This window comes from Hoplias malabaricus, chromosome 11 (assembly GCF_029633855.1).
Source record: "Hoplias malabaricus isolate fHopMal1 chromosome 11, fHopMal1.hap1, whole genome shotgun sequence".
NCBI classification, from domain to species: domain Eukaryota; kingdom Metazoa; phylum Chordata; class Actinopteri; order Characiformes; family Erythrinidae; genus Hoplias; species Hoplias malabaricus.
In genome coordinates, this window is record NC_089810.1 from 31,368,562 (window position 1) to 31,390,118 (window position 21,557).

At 36.8% G+C, this 21,557-nt stretch overlaps 1 protein-coding gene across 1 annotated transcript in view; it reads right to left on the reverse strand.

Annotated features, from left to right (window-relative positions):
* Nucleotides 1-661: 661 nt before the first annotated feature.
* The window catches only part of LOC136709334 (uncharacterized), a 69,157-nt gene continuing 48,261 nt past the window's right edge, over nucleotides 662-21,557 (reverse strand). Inside the window, exon 5 of the mRNA XM_066684478.1 lies at nucleotides 662-904. Within this exon, the coding sequence (XP_066540575.1) occupies nucleotides 662-904 (243 nt within the window). The remainder of the gene's footprint in view (nucleotides 905-21,557) is intronic.

Below are 21,557 nucleotides of genomic sequence, written 5' to 3' on the forward strand. Positions count from 1 at the left end.
AAACAAGCAAATATAATCTTAAAAATCAGGAGAAAAACAATGTGTAACATACAAAAATAAAAAATAAAAAATCAGTCACTATCACAGAGGAACACTGGAAAAACATAAAGCAAAGAAAATAGTGTGTAGGGGCTGTTAAATATTGTACACGATTGGCAAAAGTGAACGCAAGAAAGAAGAAATGAAAGGTAGCTTTTTTGTACGAAAGTGAAAGGCTGGCACCCTGTTTTTTTTTGTTTTTTTTTTCAAGGAGAGTGAGGTGTGGTGTTGTGAGGGCAAAAAAACACGTAAGTGGCAGCTTGGTTTCTACAGCTAGGACACGATAAATTCAAAGGATGGAGAAAGGGGCAGTGAGGGTCCTAATGACAGTGGTCACAGTGAAAACATGCAAAAGTGCACAAAACACGCAAAAAAGGGTTTCAGGTCCACAGACTACTGACACTTGTTTCATCATTCCAGGAGAACACCCCCATCGTAAATGTGTGGTGAGGAGGCAGGAAGCATCATTCTCTTCAGGTGTAATGGCAGAATGGCTAATTCCTTCCAGAGGGAAAAGGGGAGGGAGGGAGGGGGCTGTTTACCTAATGTGTTTGGGGAGAGTTGGGGGGAGGGGGGTGTGGCACAAGAGCCATCAAGGGCAGGAGAATTTCAGGCCCTGCTTTTACACAGATTGCTCTTTAGGGAAGGTGTAAGGTGGACGTGGAGCCGGGGGTGCAGCATTGGGCTGGAAGGTGTACATTGGAGTGTTGGTGGGGTGCTGGGTGTAGGGGTTCTGGGGAAGGAAGGTCACAGGAGGGTAGGCAGAAGGAGGCTGAATTTCGATACACTGTTCCTGGCTGCCCGGGTGATGGTAGTTCACATAGTCAGCTGGGTTCGGTAGCTCTTCGAAGCGGTTCCCAGAGTTCTGTGGAATAAATAAGAGAATGAATGCAGCATAGAAGGCAAGAAATGGCACACTTTAGAACAGTCACCTGCAAAAAGCATTCCTGGTCCAGTCTGGTAGTCCTGTAGTTTTAATCTATTATAAATCATTGTAGACCAACCTGACTTATAAATTCTCTAAAAGTAAATTCCTTATATATTTGACAAACAAAAACCATAGAACATTCTCAGGATTCATATATTATGTCCTAAATATAACAGCCACAAAAATATTTATGGATGTTTGCTTAAATGGGTTACTCTGCGTGGAAAATCAGCAATAAAACATCACCTAACACTAAACCTAACTCTAATGCTAGCCATAAACCTAAACCCAACGTTAAAACCGAGTCTAAGCTTCAAAACAGTCAGTAACAGTGTTTTGTGCTTGTTTTACATGATCACACCTAAACCTAACCTTCTCCCAACCTTAATCAAAATCCTAACCCTAATGTTAACTCAAACCTAACTGTAATCTTCAAAAGGCTAAAAACAGGAGTGTTTAGTTGAACACGTAACCATAATCCTAACCCCAACCATAATGCTAATCCTAATCTTAAACTAAAACTTAAGCTGCAAAACGTTACATTTTTTAAACAATAAATCATAACATAAAAATGTTTTGTTTATCTAAAGTGCACTATTTACTTATGTATTAGTCTTTGATTTTATTTATTTTTATTGTGTTTCAAAACTTGTATGAAAGCATGATACATGGGAAGTGTTACTAAATGCTTTTTTAAGGGGCATCATTTACAAAACGTACAAGTGTTCCATAACAGCTGGTCAAATGTTGACAGAGCCGGGTTGAACATAGCCACTGGCCACAAAGTAAATATAATGTTATTATTGTAACTTCATAATGTAATGCACCATTTCTGATTCCCTGTGGAGTAATCAAACCTAAAATGCCAGAAGTGCCGTAACTTTTGTGTACAAGCATTCCTTTGTGTCTTTCTAATATATTGAATAATAATAATATAAATAAATAAATAAATAAATAAGCACAATCTGAAAAGGGGTTCTTTTTAAAGGGGCTATACTTATTTTAAAGTAGATAATTGAAAACATATGTTATTTGAATAGCGATTTGAAACTTTGACTGTATTTTGACTTCATATGTGTGTATACAAACACTTTAAAAGTATATTACCTTTTATATAAAGCTAACAAAATAGGTATGCATGCAAGCAGGGTCTGCAAAGTTGTAACCCAGTAAGGCATATGTGATCATAACTCATTACTCAAAAACCTCCGCATTGCTGCCAAAGTATGATGAGAATTTTTATGCAAAACATTTATTTTGCTGAAGAACTCCTCAACTAAACCTAAGCTTATGTTCAGAGTTTGCAGCATAGTGGTAAAAAGGAAGGCGGTCAGTTGTGGGTTTCAAAATGATGATGAAAAAGAAGGGATACACATATAATGATAAAAATGACATGAGAATGGAAATGAGAAGGTGACTTACGCAAGGTCCCCAAGCATCTTTACATCTACGATAACGATGATTCCCAATCTGTGAGCAGTGTGTAAGTAGGAGGATCAAAAATAATCTCACAGTAAAAAAAGATCAGTGGTGTTCCTCAGGGCTCAGTACTGGCTTATAGTAGTTTCTGACTTTGGATAATAAAGGACACAAGGGTTCACACAAGGGGTTCAGACAATTCCTTGACCTCCAATAAGTAGACAATCCAAGAATGCCACCAGAGTGTGACAGACTCAAGAAGATCATGGTATAAATGAATTAAAGACTGAATATCTATCATAAGAGAACATGGTGGCCATGTCCTTAAGCAAGAGGACATTTCACACCCTTTGGAACCCAAATTTTAACTGATAACCATCAAAAAGGTATGCAACATGGGTTGGCTTTGCATCATAAAACAGTGCTGTACTAACTGAGCAACCTCAGTTCACAGGGTTCCTTTGCTGAAGGCCACCTTTTTTCCCATGTTCTGGTTCTGCAGGGTGAGTGTCATCCCATTGAATAAGGACACAGCCAACCTGTTCCTCCTGGTTCCTCCTAGGGATTCCAGCATTGAGTTTTTAATTTTTGAGTTCCTCTGATTTAGGGGCTGGGGTTATCAAACTATAAATACATGTCTATGGGATTGTTTTCCAACCGGGATTAAGTCAAGTCCTCTACTGTACACAATGTTGAATAATGATTTTCCATTGACAGGAGGATAAAGTCCTGGACTAATCTTAATTCCTGTCTGGGAAACCAGTCATACATGCATTATAAATGTTGTAAATGTGCTACATACATTAATTAGATTTGTCCTAAATTAAGTATAGCAGGGTTTATAGTCTATAACAATTCTTGGCACTATAAATAATCTACACCCATGAGTATAGATCCTAACATGTCTCTAACATTTACTCTACATTAATGTACTGATCAATAAATAAATAAATTAGAAATTCACAAATAAATCCATAAAGAAAGAAAAAATTAAATGGAATTTCAGAAGAATAAATTGGGCCCCATTATAATGATTTTTCCTCCAGAGTTTAGAGAGAGCAAGAGGGAATACTAAAATGTTTCATTTTCATAGTAGTAATTTTGAGTGGCATCTGGAGATGACAGAATTTGTTTCTTCTTACTATGGTCTAAGTTTTCATAAAAATGCTCCACATCTTGGCCATGATCCATGTTCCATAGTTCAATAATGTCAGGATTTTATTTGGTATCAGAAATGTTGAGCATAGCCTAATAAAGCATAGAAATAGCCAAGATTAATAAAAAAATAAAAAAACAATCTAATCAACAAAGGAAAGAAGTAACTTGAAAATATTTAACATGCAATCAACAGCCTTCAAATGCCATCTCGTGGCATTTTGACATATAGTGTCTACATAATTAAACCCACCATGTTCTAATTGCTCAGATAGCAGAGAACTACAGTGTGCCCTCCTCATCCATTAATTTTCATTTGCAAAATATTCAACCTGCCATTGCTGTTGTATCTTAAGAGGAACTGCTAACTTCATTTAATGAGACTGTTGCCAGGCACGCTCAACACTGAAGAACAAATACAGCTAGAAAGCACAGCAGTGAAATCAGCTAATTAGCCACATTGGTTTGCTTCATCTGCTCGATAAGAAAGAAGGATGAATCTGTGCCCAAAAATGAGAGCATCTCCATGGCTAATTAAGAATGCTAGGTGAAATTCTTAACGGGAGATGGAAAGTATTTTGAAATACAAAAAATATGTTTGTACTTATTTCCTTCTCACTTGGATTACGGATGTTCAGGAGGTGCCTGAGGGAAATCAAAGGAGCTGCAACTCTTATATTTGTATGGCTGAAGACTAAAGAGTTTGTGCAGCATTTATAGAACAAACACATGGTGCCCGCACAGCTGCACTCTTTGATAAGTCTTATTCCCGTAAAAGGTTTGTGTCACGAAATGTCCGCAGGTGGAGGCGATTTTCCGTTTTTTTGACACTACCCTCCGTGTTGCCTCTGTGAGACCCGCCGAGGGAGACTGGCTCTGGCCCGCCGCTAAACTGGCTACTAATCTAAATGGAAATCGCTGGCCAAGCAAGAAGTCTTTTTCCCCCCAATGCCTTAAGAGTGAGGCCTGATAGTTCACCTTTAGGGAATATGACCCAAATAGGCTTCCTTTATCTCCACTGACAATGTAATGACTCCCTCATTGCAGGTGTGCTGCATTCCAGGACTGGAAAATTTGCAGAGCTATTACTCCACTATCTTTTAAAAAGGGAGGTCTGGCCCTCTGGCCTCTAGAGGGGCTTTGCATAAAGCGATTACAAGGGCAATTGAAAAATAAAGCCACGAAAAGCAAGCGCTGATCAAAATGTAGCAAGCAAGTACTTCTGTTCCCAGCCGACTGCTGCAAAATGATTGACATGCCTCTCAGCCAATAGGAAACCTCTCTGAAAGTTAATGAAGGTAACACTGAAATAACAACAAACCTGCAGTGAGAATGGTAGCAGAGGTAAATTACTCTGAGCTATGAGGAGAGAATTTTGTGTGATGAAGTATATATACTGTTCTGGCTGTACAGATGTTAGCAGTGTTTTTATTTAATTTTATTTAATAGATAATCTCACGTTACATTAATTGTCTCTAATAACTGTGTTTAGACATGAACAACATATGCAGCAACAATGTAACCACTGATGAATTATTACCTGTTACAGCTTAGAGTATTAAAGCTTATGTAATTAAATAAGTATATCAACTTGTCTGTTGTTTAATATTAGCACTAGCATTAACAATAGCTTTATCCTTTGTTGTTTGGTCCTAGTGCTAACAATAGAATTAACATAAGCATGTTCCTTTGTTGTTTAACAATAGTCTTCTCTTTTTTAGCTTGTTTTTTCAGCATTGATAAATTCCCAATACTGTTTTTATGTACTTGTTTTGTGCCTGCCATGGCCCACTTCTTACATGTAATGATGGTGTGTGAATGGACAGATACCACTTGCCATAAGTGGCCAAATAAGCCCCAAATTAGGGTCACACATCAGCCAGAGATAATTTTTGTTTGGACCCAGTTTGGCTCACACCCAGTTTACCATTGTCAGCGCTTCCATATCTTTGCCAGAATTGGGTCTGAACTGTTGTGAAATGTGTAGCCAAATTGATATTATTATGTTGGTCACTTTTGGTTCTCATGCAGTTTGCCAGCACTGACAGTGGGCTAGCAATGCTGCACCTTTGCTGGAAATTGCCATCTGCATACAATCTGGGGAGTCAGTACTTATATCATTAAATGTGCCCAATGTCAAGTGTTGGCTAAAGGGCTATAAAGCCCTATAACACAGTGCTGTGTCGCAGGAGAACTTACTCTAGAATGATGAAGCACCATTCAGTAGCTTTGGGATGAGTTGGAGTGGCATTTATGATCTAAAACTAATCGCCCAACATCTGTACCAATGCTCTTGAGGCTGAGTGTGAACAAATGTAGAGCTTTAAATGTAGAGTAGGGGCTGTTACTGCAGCCAATGGGGCTCTAGTTCCCTATGGAAATATTTGATTTTATGTTTTATTTTAAACATAAACTGCACATGTAGCTGAATGTCCTCTTGTGCAGCTTCTGCAAATGCTGCTGTTTAAAAGATGTATGTATATATATATATATATATATATATATATATATATATATATATATATATACATCTTTTAAACAGCAGCATTTGCGGAAGCTGCACAAGAGGACATTCAGCTACATGTGCAGTTTATGTTTAAATTTCAGCATTTATTTTAGGGTCTTTTTCCCCAGGGTTTGAAAAATACTGCACTATGACTTATACCAGACAGGACATTATATGTCCACAATTTCTTCTAAAATCAAATATTTCCATAGGGAACTAGAGCCCCATTGGCCCCATATATATATATATATATATAAAAATGTGTGGCAGTGAACACACACGCACACACATTTGTGCACTGGGGTCTGTAAACACACACCCAGTGCCTTGCTCAAGGGCACTTGGATGTTCCTGCTGGTCTTGGGGATTGAACCGGCAACCTTCTGGTAGTATCACAGTGTAGTGGTTAAAATATTCCCTGAAGGAATGGGGACACTTTAAGAGCCTGTCATCAGAACACAAAGAAAACTGAGAAATGCTTAATTCAAAGGATATTAGCTGCGCTCTTAAGGTAGCTGTCTATCTATCTGCAGTTATAAGAGTGCTGTTGGACTTTTTTGGAAGAGTGCTTTTATTTATTTATTTTTTTGTCAAAGCTTCCAGTTTTATCTTAACTGTTGCAGTAGTACTATCAGGTGCTATATTGTAGTTGATTCACCACTGTAAGAAGATTTATAAGTGAATTGGCTACCTACCAAGGCAATGGCATACTAGTAGTGATGTTTTACTCTTGTTGAAAAGATAAGGCTTGTAATACATTAAAACTATATTAAAATATGATAATACCTTTGTTATCATAATTACTAAAGGAGAAAATACTGACACTTGTGTGTTTATTTAGACCCCTGCCATTAGACAAAATGGGGGAAAATAGGATTCAGCCTAATTCTGAATGTTGTTCAGAATTTGAATGGTGTTGAGAAACAGAGGGCCTCGTCAGTTATATTTAATTTTTTTTTTTTTTTCATTCATTCTTTATCTGTCACCACTTATCCAGTTCAGGGTCGCGGTGGGTCCAGAGCCTACCTGGAATCATTGGGCGCAAGGCGGGAATGCACCCTGGAGGGGCCGCCAGTCCTTCACAGGGCTATATTTAATTTTATTTTGTAGTAAACTTTCAGTGTTTTTGTTGCCTGGTTACAATAAAAAGCAGTGGACAAAATATGGGATGTTTAAAACAAATATTGAAAACCTGATATAGTAGACATATCTACCATCAAATAAAGGACAGCCTTATTGGTGCACAATCTACTCAAGCAAGCTTAAGCAGCGGAATGCTACACACGGAATCTTAACTCCATTATTGTCAGCCTGAGATTAGTCTCAGTGGGCGTATGCGCCAGAAACAAGCCAATGAACAGGCAGAGGTCTTTGGCATGGCTTTTCCTCTCCAAGGCAGGCAGAGTACCTGCAGTTCTGTTCTGGGTTTATACTGCTCATTAACAAAGCATTAAAAGCAGTCAGATATCCCTCGGCGAGGCCCCCATGCTGTAAAATGTCAATTCCTGCTTGGTCATGAAATAAAATATCTTTTGAAATATAATGTGATAATGCAGGAGGTGAGGAAATATAAATTATGACAGCAATATACCTTTTAAGTTCACAAACCCATTAGAGTACATTAGATGTAATGGGAAACTATGGTGGTTCTAATTACACCAATGCATTATAGCACTGTTAAAAATGGAAAAAAATGATAATCATCTATAAGTCAACTAGTCTTAAAGTATTATTGAGTGAACTCAAACTGAACTCAACTCAAACTTCTCACATATTCTGGAATACTAGCACTGGAGAAGACTGAAACATTTCCACAGCCTTGAGGCAGAACTGTACCACAGTCCACTGCAATTATACATATGAGAAATGAACGCTTCTAGACACACAAAGCACTTCATATTTTTTGTGATGAGGAACGTAGCTTTACAATCAACAGTCAAGAGAAATCAGTCCTTTTCTTCAATAATTCTTCAACTTATGGATGTTGAATTAATAGAGCAAATGTGTCTCAATGTATGGAGTGGAATTAGTGCCAAATAGAAAAGCAATCAATCACCACAGTGGACAAAATTTTAATGGTATCCATGCAATGTATTAGTTCTCCATAGTAACATAGAGAATAAAATGGTAATGGCAATTGTCATAGACTTCATCAATAATTAGCTAACAATCAAGTGTCATTTTTAATACGGCCAACATAAAATGACAACAACAACAAAACAAAAAAAAGTTTAAATATATGTTACACAAAAATGCAGTAATACTTATCTGTACACCTATACCTACACCTTAAAAATTAAGATTTTATAAAGGGAACCACCTTTGGTTCTATAAAGAACCATGTTTGTGTGAGTGTGAAGAACCTTCTAGAGGTTTAGAGTAACCCTTACTCGATCTTAACATTCTTTACCCACATGAACGTATTAGCAAATAATTGGCCTGGGAAACATTTAGAAATATATTTTTCATTGTTTCAATGTATGTCTTTAGACAGTGATGATATAAGTATTCTAAAATTAAATTAGAAAAGTTTGTAAAATTAGAGTGCTTATGTCTTCTTTTGTTCTGTCTGGATTAAGGTAGTTACAACAGATTGGTTTCACAGCCAATCCAGTAGAACCTTTTGATTGGACTGTGGCAAAATACAACACTGACCCTTGACAAAATACAGCTGTGTGTTTGTGGTACTTTCACAGCGCCACCCAGTGGAGCATAATACAGCTGAGCTGATTAAGGTGGTTTGTGTCCAGTTCTGACAGGAATGCTGCATTTCATTATCTAACTGCAAATCTAAACATTAAAATATGTAATGGGCATTTTGGTTTTCATTTTGACTGGTTTTTCACATTTCATGTGCATTACATTTCAGTGAGGTGTTTGTTTGAAGTACATCATAGTGGAGAGCAATGCATTGATTACATTTAGACGTATATCATGTACCATTTTTACATGAATTCAGCATTTCATTTTCAAAAGGCAAATCCAAAAGTTTTTATTTATTTGTTAAATAATTCAAGTCTTCAAGTCAGGGGAAAACAATTTTGTAGACTGCTTTTCAATTTGGAACAAATTCTTCCTGATAACATAGCAAGTTTTTGACAAGATTTCAATTTCCTTTGTATATTTTCAGTTGTTGGAATATGACTGAAAGATGACATCAGCTTCTTTCTTGAGTAAGCTCAACTGTACTTTATAACCTCAAGTATATTGAAATGGAAAGCTTAGAGGGACATCTGACCATACTGAGTTGACTAAAATGTGTCCAGTGTGGTAAAATATACTTTACTGTGCTAAGGCTCTTAAGCTTACAGTTTAAGTATACTTAGAAGATACTTTCACAATGATCTCTTAGCCATCCCAGCCCAGGAGTCCAAGAAGCACAGTTGGCTTCAGTGTGTGAGTGGGTAATGTGGCCCACCCCCTACCAATAAATACAGTGCTAGCCAGTGTGGGCATCTGTTATCTGTCATAGCAGACTTGGACATTTAGTGTTCTCCTTCAAGCAGCTCTCAGGTAGGTGGCATTGTGTGTGGCTGAAGGAGTCATAGGTAATGAATGGAGCTGGTGATAAGTAAATTGAGGAGGAAATTGATTAAAATAATATCAGTATATAAATATAACTATAATGTAACATAATATGCGTTGCTTGTCACTTATGAAGATTTTAGTTATTTGAGATTATTTGTTGCATGATTCTTCAATAGATGTTTTCTGCAAGACCAAATGTGTAACTTCATTGTTGCTCATACAGTTTTGTTTTGTAGAACTGAAATCATCTCACATTTTTTACTCTTTGGGTTTGGAATAGGAAACAATATAAAAGAAAACAAAATTAAACATGGTCATGAGTAATAAGAATGTAATTACCTGGGTATATAGGTCATTACATATGAATAATGTAATGATGTGCCACTTCCAAAGGTTTCCATAAGGGTGTATAGCTGCAGTCATTATGTGCAGAAGCTTGATGCCTCATAAAAGTAGCATGATGCCAGTCTTTACACAGCTAGGCTGTAGGGAAACGTGTATTCTAATAAAACTGAAGATGAGCGAATTTCCCAAATGTACTGTAGCCATTAGATCTTCATCTTTGTGAGGCAGAGTCATCAAAAGATGTTATTTGCACCAGCGTACGGTAATCACAGTGCTATGATGCTTTTGGGACACTGCTGCAAAAGCCTTCCCTAAAACCACTGCATAGAGGCTGAGAGAATACAGTCTCTTTAGTTTACATGCTGACCTCTACTCCTGATATCAGAAGACAACAAATATTTTGCTGTTGTCTACAGTCATTTTCACATCCCTCATAAACAGCAATGAATGTACTTTTTAGTACTTAGGTCAATTTCAATTACAATTATGTTCAAATGTTTTTTGGCATCTGCTTATCAGGGTTTCTTCTGAAAAATATCAAATTTGTTCCCATTTTTTTGCAATATATGTGATACTTTGCTATGATAACTTTATATTTTGGAACCTTGCAGTGACCAAGAGGTGTTCAGCCTCATAAACAATAGTGAGGTCAGGTACTGATGTTTCATATTGTATCCAACAGTATGCGTTTTGCTTTAGGCAATCGAAAGATGGTGATTTAGTGATAAAGAAAATAGCATACCAGTACTTAATATTTGTTTTCTGATTTTTTTTTTTTTAATGGAATCACAATTAACATATTAAATTTAACAGTTACTATAAAATGACGTGCGGGAGTATACGTTATGTAAAAATATAAATATATAAATAAAAATTCACATTTATTTGTACACCCAATGAAAATAAATATTTAAAGTATTTATTAAATGCTAAATATTCAAAGAATCTGCTATATACATTTATTCCAGATCTGTAAAGGGTGGCATGGCAGGTAGTGTTGCAGTCACATAGCTCCAGTGACCTGGACATTGTGGGCTTAAGTCTCACACCAGGTGACTCTCTGTGAGGAGTGTGGTGTGTTCTCCCCGTGTCCGTGTGGGTTTCGTCCGGGTGCTCCGGTTTCCTCCCACGGTCCAAAAACACATGTTAATAAGTGGATTGGCTTCTCAAACCTGTCCATAGGTGTAAGTGTGTGTGTGTGTCACCCTGTGATGGACTGGCACCACTCCAGTGTGTGTTCCCACCTTGCACCCAGTGATTCTGGGTAGGCTTCGGAACCACCAAGACCCTGAACTGGACAAGAGGTTACAGACAATGAATGAATATAAAAAATGTGTCATTGTTCTCTCTGTCACCCCCTTTACGTAACAGTATGAATCTTCAAAAAATGGAGTGAATTATGTGTATCCACTCTCCGCTAGCGTATGTGCACTAATTATTTGAGTGCATTGTTGGATTGCTTAAGCACACCAAAATTTCAGTTTTACAAGAGGGCAGAACCCCAAAATAGTGAACTATATAGTGAATAGGACACTGTTTAAGACATAAAAAATATGTCCCTCTTGTATTGCTACTCATTCAGCTGACTTAGGCTCTGTGTTTTAGCCAGGCCTGTGTTTTCCACAAAGTACAGTACCAGGCAGCCAATCAGAACAAGTCACATTAATGGAAACACCTTGCCTCATTCTAAGGGATGAAAAATGACTGAAAAAGGTTCAGATATGAATGATGACTTTTTGGTACCTGAAGCCATAAGTGGGTCTCTTAGGAGGCTAAATTAGAATAAAAAATGTAAATGGCCCCCTATTTCATTTCCAGTATCTGTTTATTATAGGCAGTTGACCTCAGTAATCACTTCTCTCTACATGTCACGTCCACTTCCCTCAGTGGCCTATCCTCCTCACCCAGCAGCCAGGTTAATTGCGGGTTGCGTCACTCCAGAGTCCAGCACTCTCACACTCTGCATGGAAAGGTCACTGCTGTGTGTTTTCAGAAAAGCTGGTATGCAAGTGAGGCTGGAGGTTTGGTTTAAAAAACGGGGCCATGTGAGTGTACACTGCCAGAGAAAAACAGCCAAAAAGAAAAGCTTGAGCATAAAAGCCAATATCAGTTTCTCTCTCGACTGTCAGATGTCAAGCTGAGTTCAACTGAATAAGCTATAATTCTCTGGCATAAAGTGAGTGGTTGCAGTTTCTTGCTTGTTTCATTAACTCTCATTGGCGCAAGTAATCTAGCTCCACGGTCTGGTTTATATTGGCAAAATGTCCACATAGCATTGGGTCAGGCAATAGGGAAGGTCCTCATTCCCTCTGAAACCCTCATTAGCTTGAGTTGCTCAGACTTGTCTTTAATTTCCCTTAATCTAAGACTCAGCACATCAGCGTAGTGCTAACCGTAATTACAAAGTGACTGCAAGCACACAAAGTTTACACACAAACACACACACATACACACTTGTGTTTACCAGAGGGAGTGATGAATAAAGCTGAATGGGAGCCTAATGCCCAGAGGACAAGTTTGGACATGAGACCACGTATGAGAACTGCAATGTTTACAGCTTTGAAAGCCAGTAGAGTTCAATTCATTCAATTACACAATTGAATGCACTGATAAAGACTACAAAATGATTAATATTTCTATTTGTTTTCCAATGAAATCTATACGACAGCATCGAAGGCCCCATTTACGTTTGGTATTAAAATGCACTCTATGGCCAAAGCTTACAGAAACCTGACCATCAAAATAAAGTAATGAGCTGCAGGGACGTTCCATATCAAAACCATAGGTATTAATATACAGGCCACTGCAAAAAAAGAAAAAAAAAAAAAATATATATATATATATAATACATGAACACACTTCTGGAAAGGTGTTCCATGGTTATTCTGGGAATATGGACTCATTCAACAAAATCAAGATCTGACAATGGATGATAACTTCTGGCTTGAATATGACTTTTGAATTCATCCCAAAGGGGTTAATTTGCGTTAAGCTCATTGGACTTATCCCACACCAAATTTGTCTAAATATGTCTTTATGGGAATCTTTAAATATTAGGTGAACAAATAAAAATTAAATGTATTTAAAAAACATTATATTCAATCATCAAAACATTTTTGTTGATCATCTATCTCCTTATGCAATCTTTTGGGCGGCTTATGATTTCCTGCAGTGAAGAAAGTTTTGTCTTTGACCCGATTAATTCACCAACCCATTTTTACACTTGAAATGAACCTCAGACAAAGCAATGGGCACCCTACAGAACAAATGGTAGTGGGAAGTGGTTGTGTCTGGACTATATGCCGGGCATCCCACAACTTTCCAAATAAGTGCCATTAACATTTCCTTTACCAACTTAGCCATGTGAGGCCTAGTGTTCCTTGCAGTAAATTAGAGATTTCTCATCTATTTCTTGGTTTAGTCACCACAATTGTTATTTCAACCAGTTCCAAAATTTCATAATACAACACACTCTTCATATCCCATTTCAATTTTTCCATTTGGGATGGTCATAAATCCACTTTTCATCACAAGGCCCAATTTTCATGAAAAAGAAAAATTGTTTTAATTTCTGATTAAAATACTACATAACATGGTAATCCTTACTCTTCTCAATCAATTCATGTGGCACCCATTTTCCGTCCTTTCAAAATTTCACCACTGCATGTAGATTGGAAAAAAAATCAAAGTTACTCAAAGTCATTCAGAAATTATTTTTGTTGTATTTGGCACAATTTTTCATCAAGCAATTAATCTTTTTGGTAAGTGTCATAAGAACACAGCTAAGTTCTCAAACACTAAGAGTCAAAATCACCATCTTTAAATGGTCACACCCAAACCTCAAACATGCTTTTGCATACCGTGTTACTCTGAGAACCAACTAAATTGATGCACATGGTTTTCCAGTGCTTTTTCCTTATTGGAACTCATAGTGAATGCAGTGACAAATGCATTAATTTTCCTTGACATTTTAAGCTTTATTTTATTTATATATTTGTATTTATTTATTTATTTATTTATTTATTTATTGGAATGAATGAAATGACAATTATCATTTTGAATACTACACAACAAAAAATGACAAAATAGCAGGAGCATGTTTGAATTACAAATCAGAATTATATAACACACCCTCACATTATGCTTTAAAACGTGTTTGTATACCTAATACAAGGCTGGAATTTACCGTTGGGAGGTATTCAGGTGTTCACTGACTCAGGGATGTAGGGTTATCCTAGCATCCTCCAGGGCTCATATTCATCCATGATAGTGGCAGATAGTAAAACATGATGTATCACCACTCCACCTGACATACAGAGCGTAGTGATCTCAGCCTCAAACAGCTGTTTAATGGCAGAAATTCATTTTATAAAGATACTGATGCAAATTTCTTACTTCCAGAGACACTCATTGGTGAGTGATGTAACAGAAGCGGTTTTAGTTGAAGTAGTAGTAGTAATAATTGCTGTTAAAGTTTTGATTGTGGTAGAACTTATAGTAATCGATGTTGCAGTAGTAGGAGTAGTAGCAATTTTTGTTAGTACAGTTTGAGGGTTTTGGTTGTAATAGATGTAGTTTTTAGTTGTTGTATTAATAGTAGTAGTTTTGTTGTAGTAGTATTGTAATATTAGTAGTTGAAGTGAAATAACAGTAGTAGTTGTTGCTGTTGTTTAAGTTGAAGTAGGTGTTGTAGTAATAGTTGTAGATTATTTTGTTGTAGTAGCAGTAGTGGTACTAGTTGTTTATATTTTTGTTTAAATATCAGTAGTTGTAGAAGTGGTTTTGTTGTTGTTGTTGCTTCTGTAGTAATAGTAGTATTGATGTTGAGATGATTGTTATTGTGGCCAAACTCTTTCAAACCAATCTCCACGCCAGCGTGTTTGTTTATAACACGTCAACATGCAGATGTGAACAAAGAACATTTTCATTCCCTAATGACTGTCTGATATGCTAATGTCAATCATTATGCAAATGGGGTCAAATGGCTGGAGCCATATTTCTGCTTTAATACTTTTTAACGGCAGCGAGGCAATTATCTCCTTTAAAGGCCAAAGTTGATCTTGAATGCTATTACAAATGAAATTGGATCTCATTAATGTTAATAAATACTAATGGAAAATAAAAAAACATTCAAAATTGTATTTCAAAGCAAGCTTAATTGCACTGTTTGAGCAAGACGAGTTGGAGGAGTAAAGAGGCCTGAGTGTTCAGGTACACGATGGATATGATATGATAGTGTGAAAATCTGTGAAATATTAATTTATACAGCCTTTGTTAAGGTTTTTTTAAATAATGAAATGGGCTGGATAAATATAATAAATACATTTTTTAATCTTTACAAAAGATTTAAAAGATCAGTTGAGTGCTGCTGGGGGACTTCAGTTTTCTGGCTAATGAAAAACTGAATATGAAAGATTGAAATATATTGTTTATATCACTAAATCCCATGCAAAAAATTGCAAACCATATCCCTAATGACGCTTCGGTTTCCTCCCACAGTCCAAAAACACACGTTGCAGGTGGATTGGCGACTCGAAAGTGTCCGTAGGTGTGAGTGTGTGTGTGTCTGTGTTGCCCTGTGAAGGACTGGCGTCCCCTCCAGGGTGTATTCCCGCTTTGCACCCGATGATTCCAGGTAGGCTCTGGACCCCCCGCGACCCTAAAATTGTATAAGCGGTTACAGATAATGGATGGATGGATGGATGGATCCCTAATGACTAACTACATTAACAAGAGCCTTCATGATCACTGCTTAGACAGTATGAAAATATTTAATATCTATAATATATTTTCACTATATACCTTTTTGAGCATATATTGGATGCTGTCAGCACTTTAATTCTCAGCTTGGTTCATTCAAATGAGCACAATTAATAATTGCCCTATTTGATTTTTAATTGTGCTTCATTAATTCTTTTAGTTTATTAATCTTTAAATGAGTGTAACAGCACAGGGTGTAAATAATTTATGACAATTTAATGTGCAGTTACTAGATTTCTTTCAGATTTACCAGAAACCTAAAAATCAATGTTTTATGAATATATAGAATACATTATAATAAATAAATAAATCACCACCTGCTCATCCAAAAGTTAATCTAAACTCGATGGTTGCCTTTATTTGCCACAGTGAAGCTTTCTACTCTAGCTGTACTAGTAACAATGTTGAAGAGTTAGTTCTTGTCTTTTTAGCTTGACAGGGTACCAGTCCATGACAATGTATCATACATTCTGAGGCAGACTCAGTTATGGACACATTTGGACTGTCAATTCACCTATGAGCAAGTGTGTTTGGACTGTGGGGAAACCAGAGCACTTGGAGGAAACCCACATAGACACAGGGAGAACACAACACACTTTTAATTTAGAGTGACCACTAGACCCCTATATGTGTGAGGTATTTAAGAGGTAGGTATTTGAGAAATGCAAGTATTTTCCTGAGTATTTATCTCAGTCTGTCAGTTTGTCAACTCCAACTGTGTGGCAAACGTGTGGCTCCCTGTGAACCTGGAAATTAAGTTTATGGCCTTTAGTAGCTACCTTTTCCCTGAAGAACTGGCGGGGTCAGAGCCCCAATACAACTCACACACATCCCCAACAACACCCTTCTCTTGTTCATTCTCTCAGGGTCTTAAGGGAAGGCCCTGCTGTGATATTAATTGCTTGTTTTAACAGTGATTCAGACACCAGGGGAAAAAATAGAAAGAAAAACAAAATCATTTCTTTATCTAAAAAGCTTTGAGATGGTTTTCCTTATCAAAACACACACCTCCCTCTCCATGTTCAGGCTCTGGCTAGAACCTGTTTATCTAGCATAGAAAGATATTGCTTTAAAAGATATGAAAAAAATGATTTAATTCATCTAAAGAGATAATTCATCTAAAGTTTATCACAATAGGTTTTGAAAATGTAAACACTCAGAAAAACAGCACAGATCAGCAATGAAACCCAGTGATGATTACTTTTTTCTTGAAAAAAACAAAAAACTAAATATATATATATATATATATATATATATATATATATAGGGCACTCTTCTGCAATAGTTCAGATGTGCATGTATTTTTTGTTAGGAAAGCAACAAAAATGTAATTTAATGTCAAAGGTTGATCATAATTATAGTGCAAATTCAAAAGATCACTCTGCCAACATCAACATGAACAAGCTGATTTTGTCGGTATGTCCAACCAGGGTATGATGGTTGACCAGCATAAACAGAATTACAAAACTACTTGACTAGAATGACAGAAACAGTGCTGTAAACTGCTGTGGGAGAAAGTTACGCAGGAGAAGATTTGTTTCTATCATTTTGGTGCTTGACTGTCTGTGAGAAGTTTGGTGTGTCCTCCCTGTGTCCATGTGGGTTTTCTCCGGGTGCTCCAGTTTCCTCCCACAGTCCAAAAACACACGTTGGTAGGTGGATTGGCGACTCAAAAGTGTCCGTAGGTGTGAGTGAATGTGTAAGTGTGTGTAACCATCTGAAGGACTGGCGCCCCTTCCAGGGTGTATTCCCGCCTTGCACCCAATGATTCTCGGTAGGCTCTGGACCCACCGCGACCCTGAACTGGGTAAGCGGTTACAGATAATGAATGAATGAATTTTGGAGCTTAGATTTAGGCTTAAGGTTACAGTTAGGGTTGGCTTTCTGAATCCCAATATGCAAATTCGCCTTGAGACCAGGCTGTACACAGAGCCCAAATTTTTATATCACTGAATGTCATTAAGATCTTTTTTTTTACATGCAACAAACTTTGATAACTGAACTTTGGTGTGTGTGGGGAAAAATAGCTCTGATGATGTATTTGGAGAAATGGAGGCAAGTTATTTTCCAAAAGGATTTCAGCTTCAGTAGAATTTTGAACACTTACCATACATTAGTAATTGTAGTATTGCAATTGGTTGTTTTGTTACCTAAAGCCTCAAAATGAATGTATTCTGAACAGAATGGAAATCAGTCAAAGGGTGGTCTCTCATACACAGTACTTTACATCATTACCTTTGGATGTTTGGTCTGTCTGCTCCAGCCTATTTTTTGGTAATGGCAAAAATGTTTTAATTTACTTTGGTGAAGGTCATCACAAAAATGACCATTACATCAAACATAAACAAAAACATCTTAATCAAACCTTCCCTTTTATGAGCAAAATGCTGCACACAAAGCCAGTACTAGAGTCAAGCTTGAGACAACATACACATACATGCCTGAGGGAAACATCCATGCAGTTACTCATAGAACACAACACTTTAAAAAAAAAAAAAAAACACCTTAAATTGTTCATTGCTGCAATGCCATGGAAGAAACACTACTGGTTAGAACCTTACAGGGAGATATAGGTAGAAATATGAAAGTGCTTTAGTCTTAAACTACAATGGCTCTTCCTACAAGGTAAGGATTAAAGACCAGTTATAGGTTATTGCTACAAACATCCAAGCCAAGAACTATTAACCTTCCTCCTGTGTAAGCTTTCTGTTACTATCTCTTATGTTAATGGGTCGGTTTTGACATGTGTCTTAAATCAGCCATAAGATACCCTGAAAACTATTAATTATAAACTAATTTGTTTCTTGCCTCTTGTTTACCTTATTATTCATGAAATAATTATTTTTAATTTTTCATTGTTGCACATTGTAAACTGGAGATACTCTATACTCTACAGAACACAAACTCTAAACTGACTTGGCTTTACATGTTTGGACATGTCTGTCTTTCCTTGTTTTGTGAAACAGACAAAAATAGAAGCCCCTAACTGAAGCTCAAGTGGTTGTAGGAAGAGCTAGCTGTTGATGTATAGTGTGTTTATGATTCCAGTTTTGGCACTTTTTTTTGTTTTCTGATTTAAAATTATACTTGGGTCTAAATTGAACCTAACAACAGAAAAGCCATAATTTTAAGAAGACCATTTTATAATTTAGTACATATATATATATATGATTTTGTTGAAGTAGAAGTTCCTGACAAAATCAAAAAGTCATGATGCAATAAACAGATTAATGGAGTACTATTATGCATTTAAAACTTAAAAGCGGGTTGGTCAAGACCCTAGCACAAGAGGAAGCTTAAGGAGCCTTCACAATTAGAAATCTGCCCACAACAAGTGCCATATTGTTTAGGCTGGCAATAAATTATTTCTAGTACCAATCATATCTTTCATCTTGTGATGGACTGGTTGTCCTGTCTAGTGCATGTATTCCTGCCTTGTGCCCAACGAATCCAGTGGAGCGCTCAACCACAGCATTAATAAAGATGAAGCAGTTATGAAAATGAATGGATGGATGGATCTTTCAGATTCAATTTTATTGAATTATATTATTTATTGAGTGTTTTTATTCTTGTGAACTTCCCTGTGTCTCATGAACTCACTGACTTCTGGTTGTGTAGCTGCCATTGACATGGCGACAAATACAATCTTCTAGCAGCGACAGTGGTTTACATATATCAGAATTTGGGTTAAACATAAGTGTGGTAGATATTGGCATCACCAGTTGATCTTAAACATACACCCAGCTTGAGCTCCTGAGTGATGTGGAAGAACATTTCCGTCTACTGTCAGCTCCCCAAAATGTATAGTAACCCAAGCAATGTCAGTATTTTTCAATTTTCTGAAATGTTCAACTGTGTTCTGTGCAATTTGGATATGATGATAGAAAAATCACATCCAAATATGTTTGGATACTGTCAACCCAAAGCCCAGTAACCAGATGGCATGCACAGGTGATGGGAGTTAGGGTAATGACAGAGTATGCAGCCCTCCATTCTCTATAGACATTTCTATTCCTGCTATTTGAACATCTTTATGGTAGATAATTATTGTGATAAAGACATGAAGACATGGTTCTTCTTTCTTTTTCAAGAGGCTATTTAATATTTTTCATTTGTTTCCTTTGATCCCTGTGCTACTCTCTTTCAATCATGAAAGCCATTGCATGAGCTCATGTGCCTTTTGTTTACCAGTTGACCAGACCTACAAGTGGTCTTTCATTTTAAACACATCATACCTCAATCCAACTCTCTTTGAAAAGACAACATGTGGGGGATGGAGGTTTTAGAAGGGAGGGAAGAAAGAAAATATACATTTTTAAGGGGGTGGGGGCACACAGGGGGAGTTGAGTGCTTAGTGTGAGAGAGTGAGGGATTACAAAAAGCAAAGAGAAAACAGAGGGTGGGAGAAATAAAGAGAGGAAGTGTCAGTCTGTGTACCTTGAGGCCAGAGTCATAGGGGAAAGGCCTACAATGGCATGCGTTAGTGTGAGCTAGGCTGGATGGTTGCATACTCGACAAGGTCCCCGGCAGTGTGCACTGAGCTCCGTGGGCTGGGAGAGGAAGCCAAAGCTGCAGTATCCAGTTCCGCATACTGGACATCACAGTCCTTGTGGCCAGAGTTCTGGAGATAAGAGAGGCGGAGAGGTGTGTGAGGAGTGGCGTATGAAAGAGAGAATGAGAGAGAGTAAGAGAAATAAACACTATGTCTACTGTTTATTAGCCACATCTACATTTTCCTTACATATACCAGCCTTGTTGTCAGGTACACCAACCATAAACGTCAGCACTATGACTTTTTAGGGCTACATTTTTTAAGTGTCTGTAATATCTGTATAATTACATAATAACAATATATGCCACAACAATGTAACTACAGGTGATGTATTCACTGCTATAGATGGACTACTTATGTTAATACACATGATATTACTTTCAGAACAAAACGTCATCTCCAAAATGGTAAGGAAGTGACATCAGTGCACATTGGGCCATTCACCATAAACATTTAACAGAATGCAAAATATAATGAGGCTTTAAATTGTGCAGAAAAGTAATAATAATAATAATAATAATAATAATAATAATAATAATAATTACAATGATATATCAACATATGTAGCTACACAAAAAAATGCTGTTTGATTTATTGTTTACTCTACATATGCAGAGGACATTCCAACTTTCCTCACATTAGCTATATATCTGATTTGACATGGTAACAAAACTAAACCTTTGTATTTAAGACATTCTTTTAAGTAGTGGCATGTGCACAATAACAGCAGACATCCGTTTTTCATCTTAGACATTTCTCTATGTAGGTGCTTGTATTAATCAATGTGATTTACTGAGGTTTAATGGTCTACTAAAAACAAATATTAAATAAGGAGTATGTTAAAATTACACTTTAAAGTAAATGGACAGTTCATGTGTAATTGTTACATAGGTGCAATGAAATTACAAATTGAATCTAAGATCTATTTGTTAGTTCATCTTATAGCATGCACATTTTCAAGCAACCGTAATTTGATGTTTCATTCTATTATAAATCCAGTGTTACATTATTCAAATGTGATACACAGGGACTTACATAAACTCCCCTATTCCATCCGTAACAGTCAGCATATAAGCAGTAGTTGCATTGCTGTTGCATGTATTGTTAAAATTGAACTACACCGTAATTATGGTATATTTTCTTATATATGGTAGATGTACCCTACAAGATGACTAATAAATGTAGGTACCAGATAGATGCAGCTTTAAAAAATATATTAGTCTAGACAGAGAGTGAAGTAAATGACAGATAGGAACTAGTGTGTGAGAGAGAAAGAAAGCCAAATGAATAGTTCTCCAGAAGGGTACAAAACATAAAAGGAAACT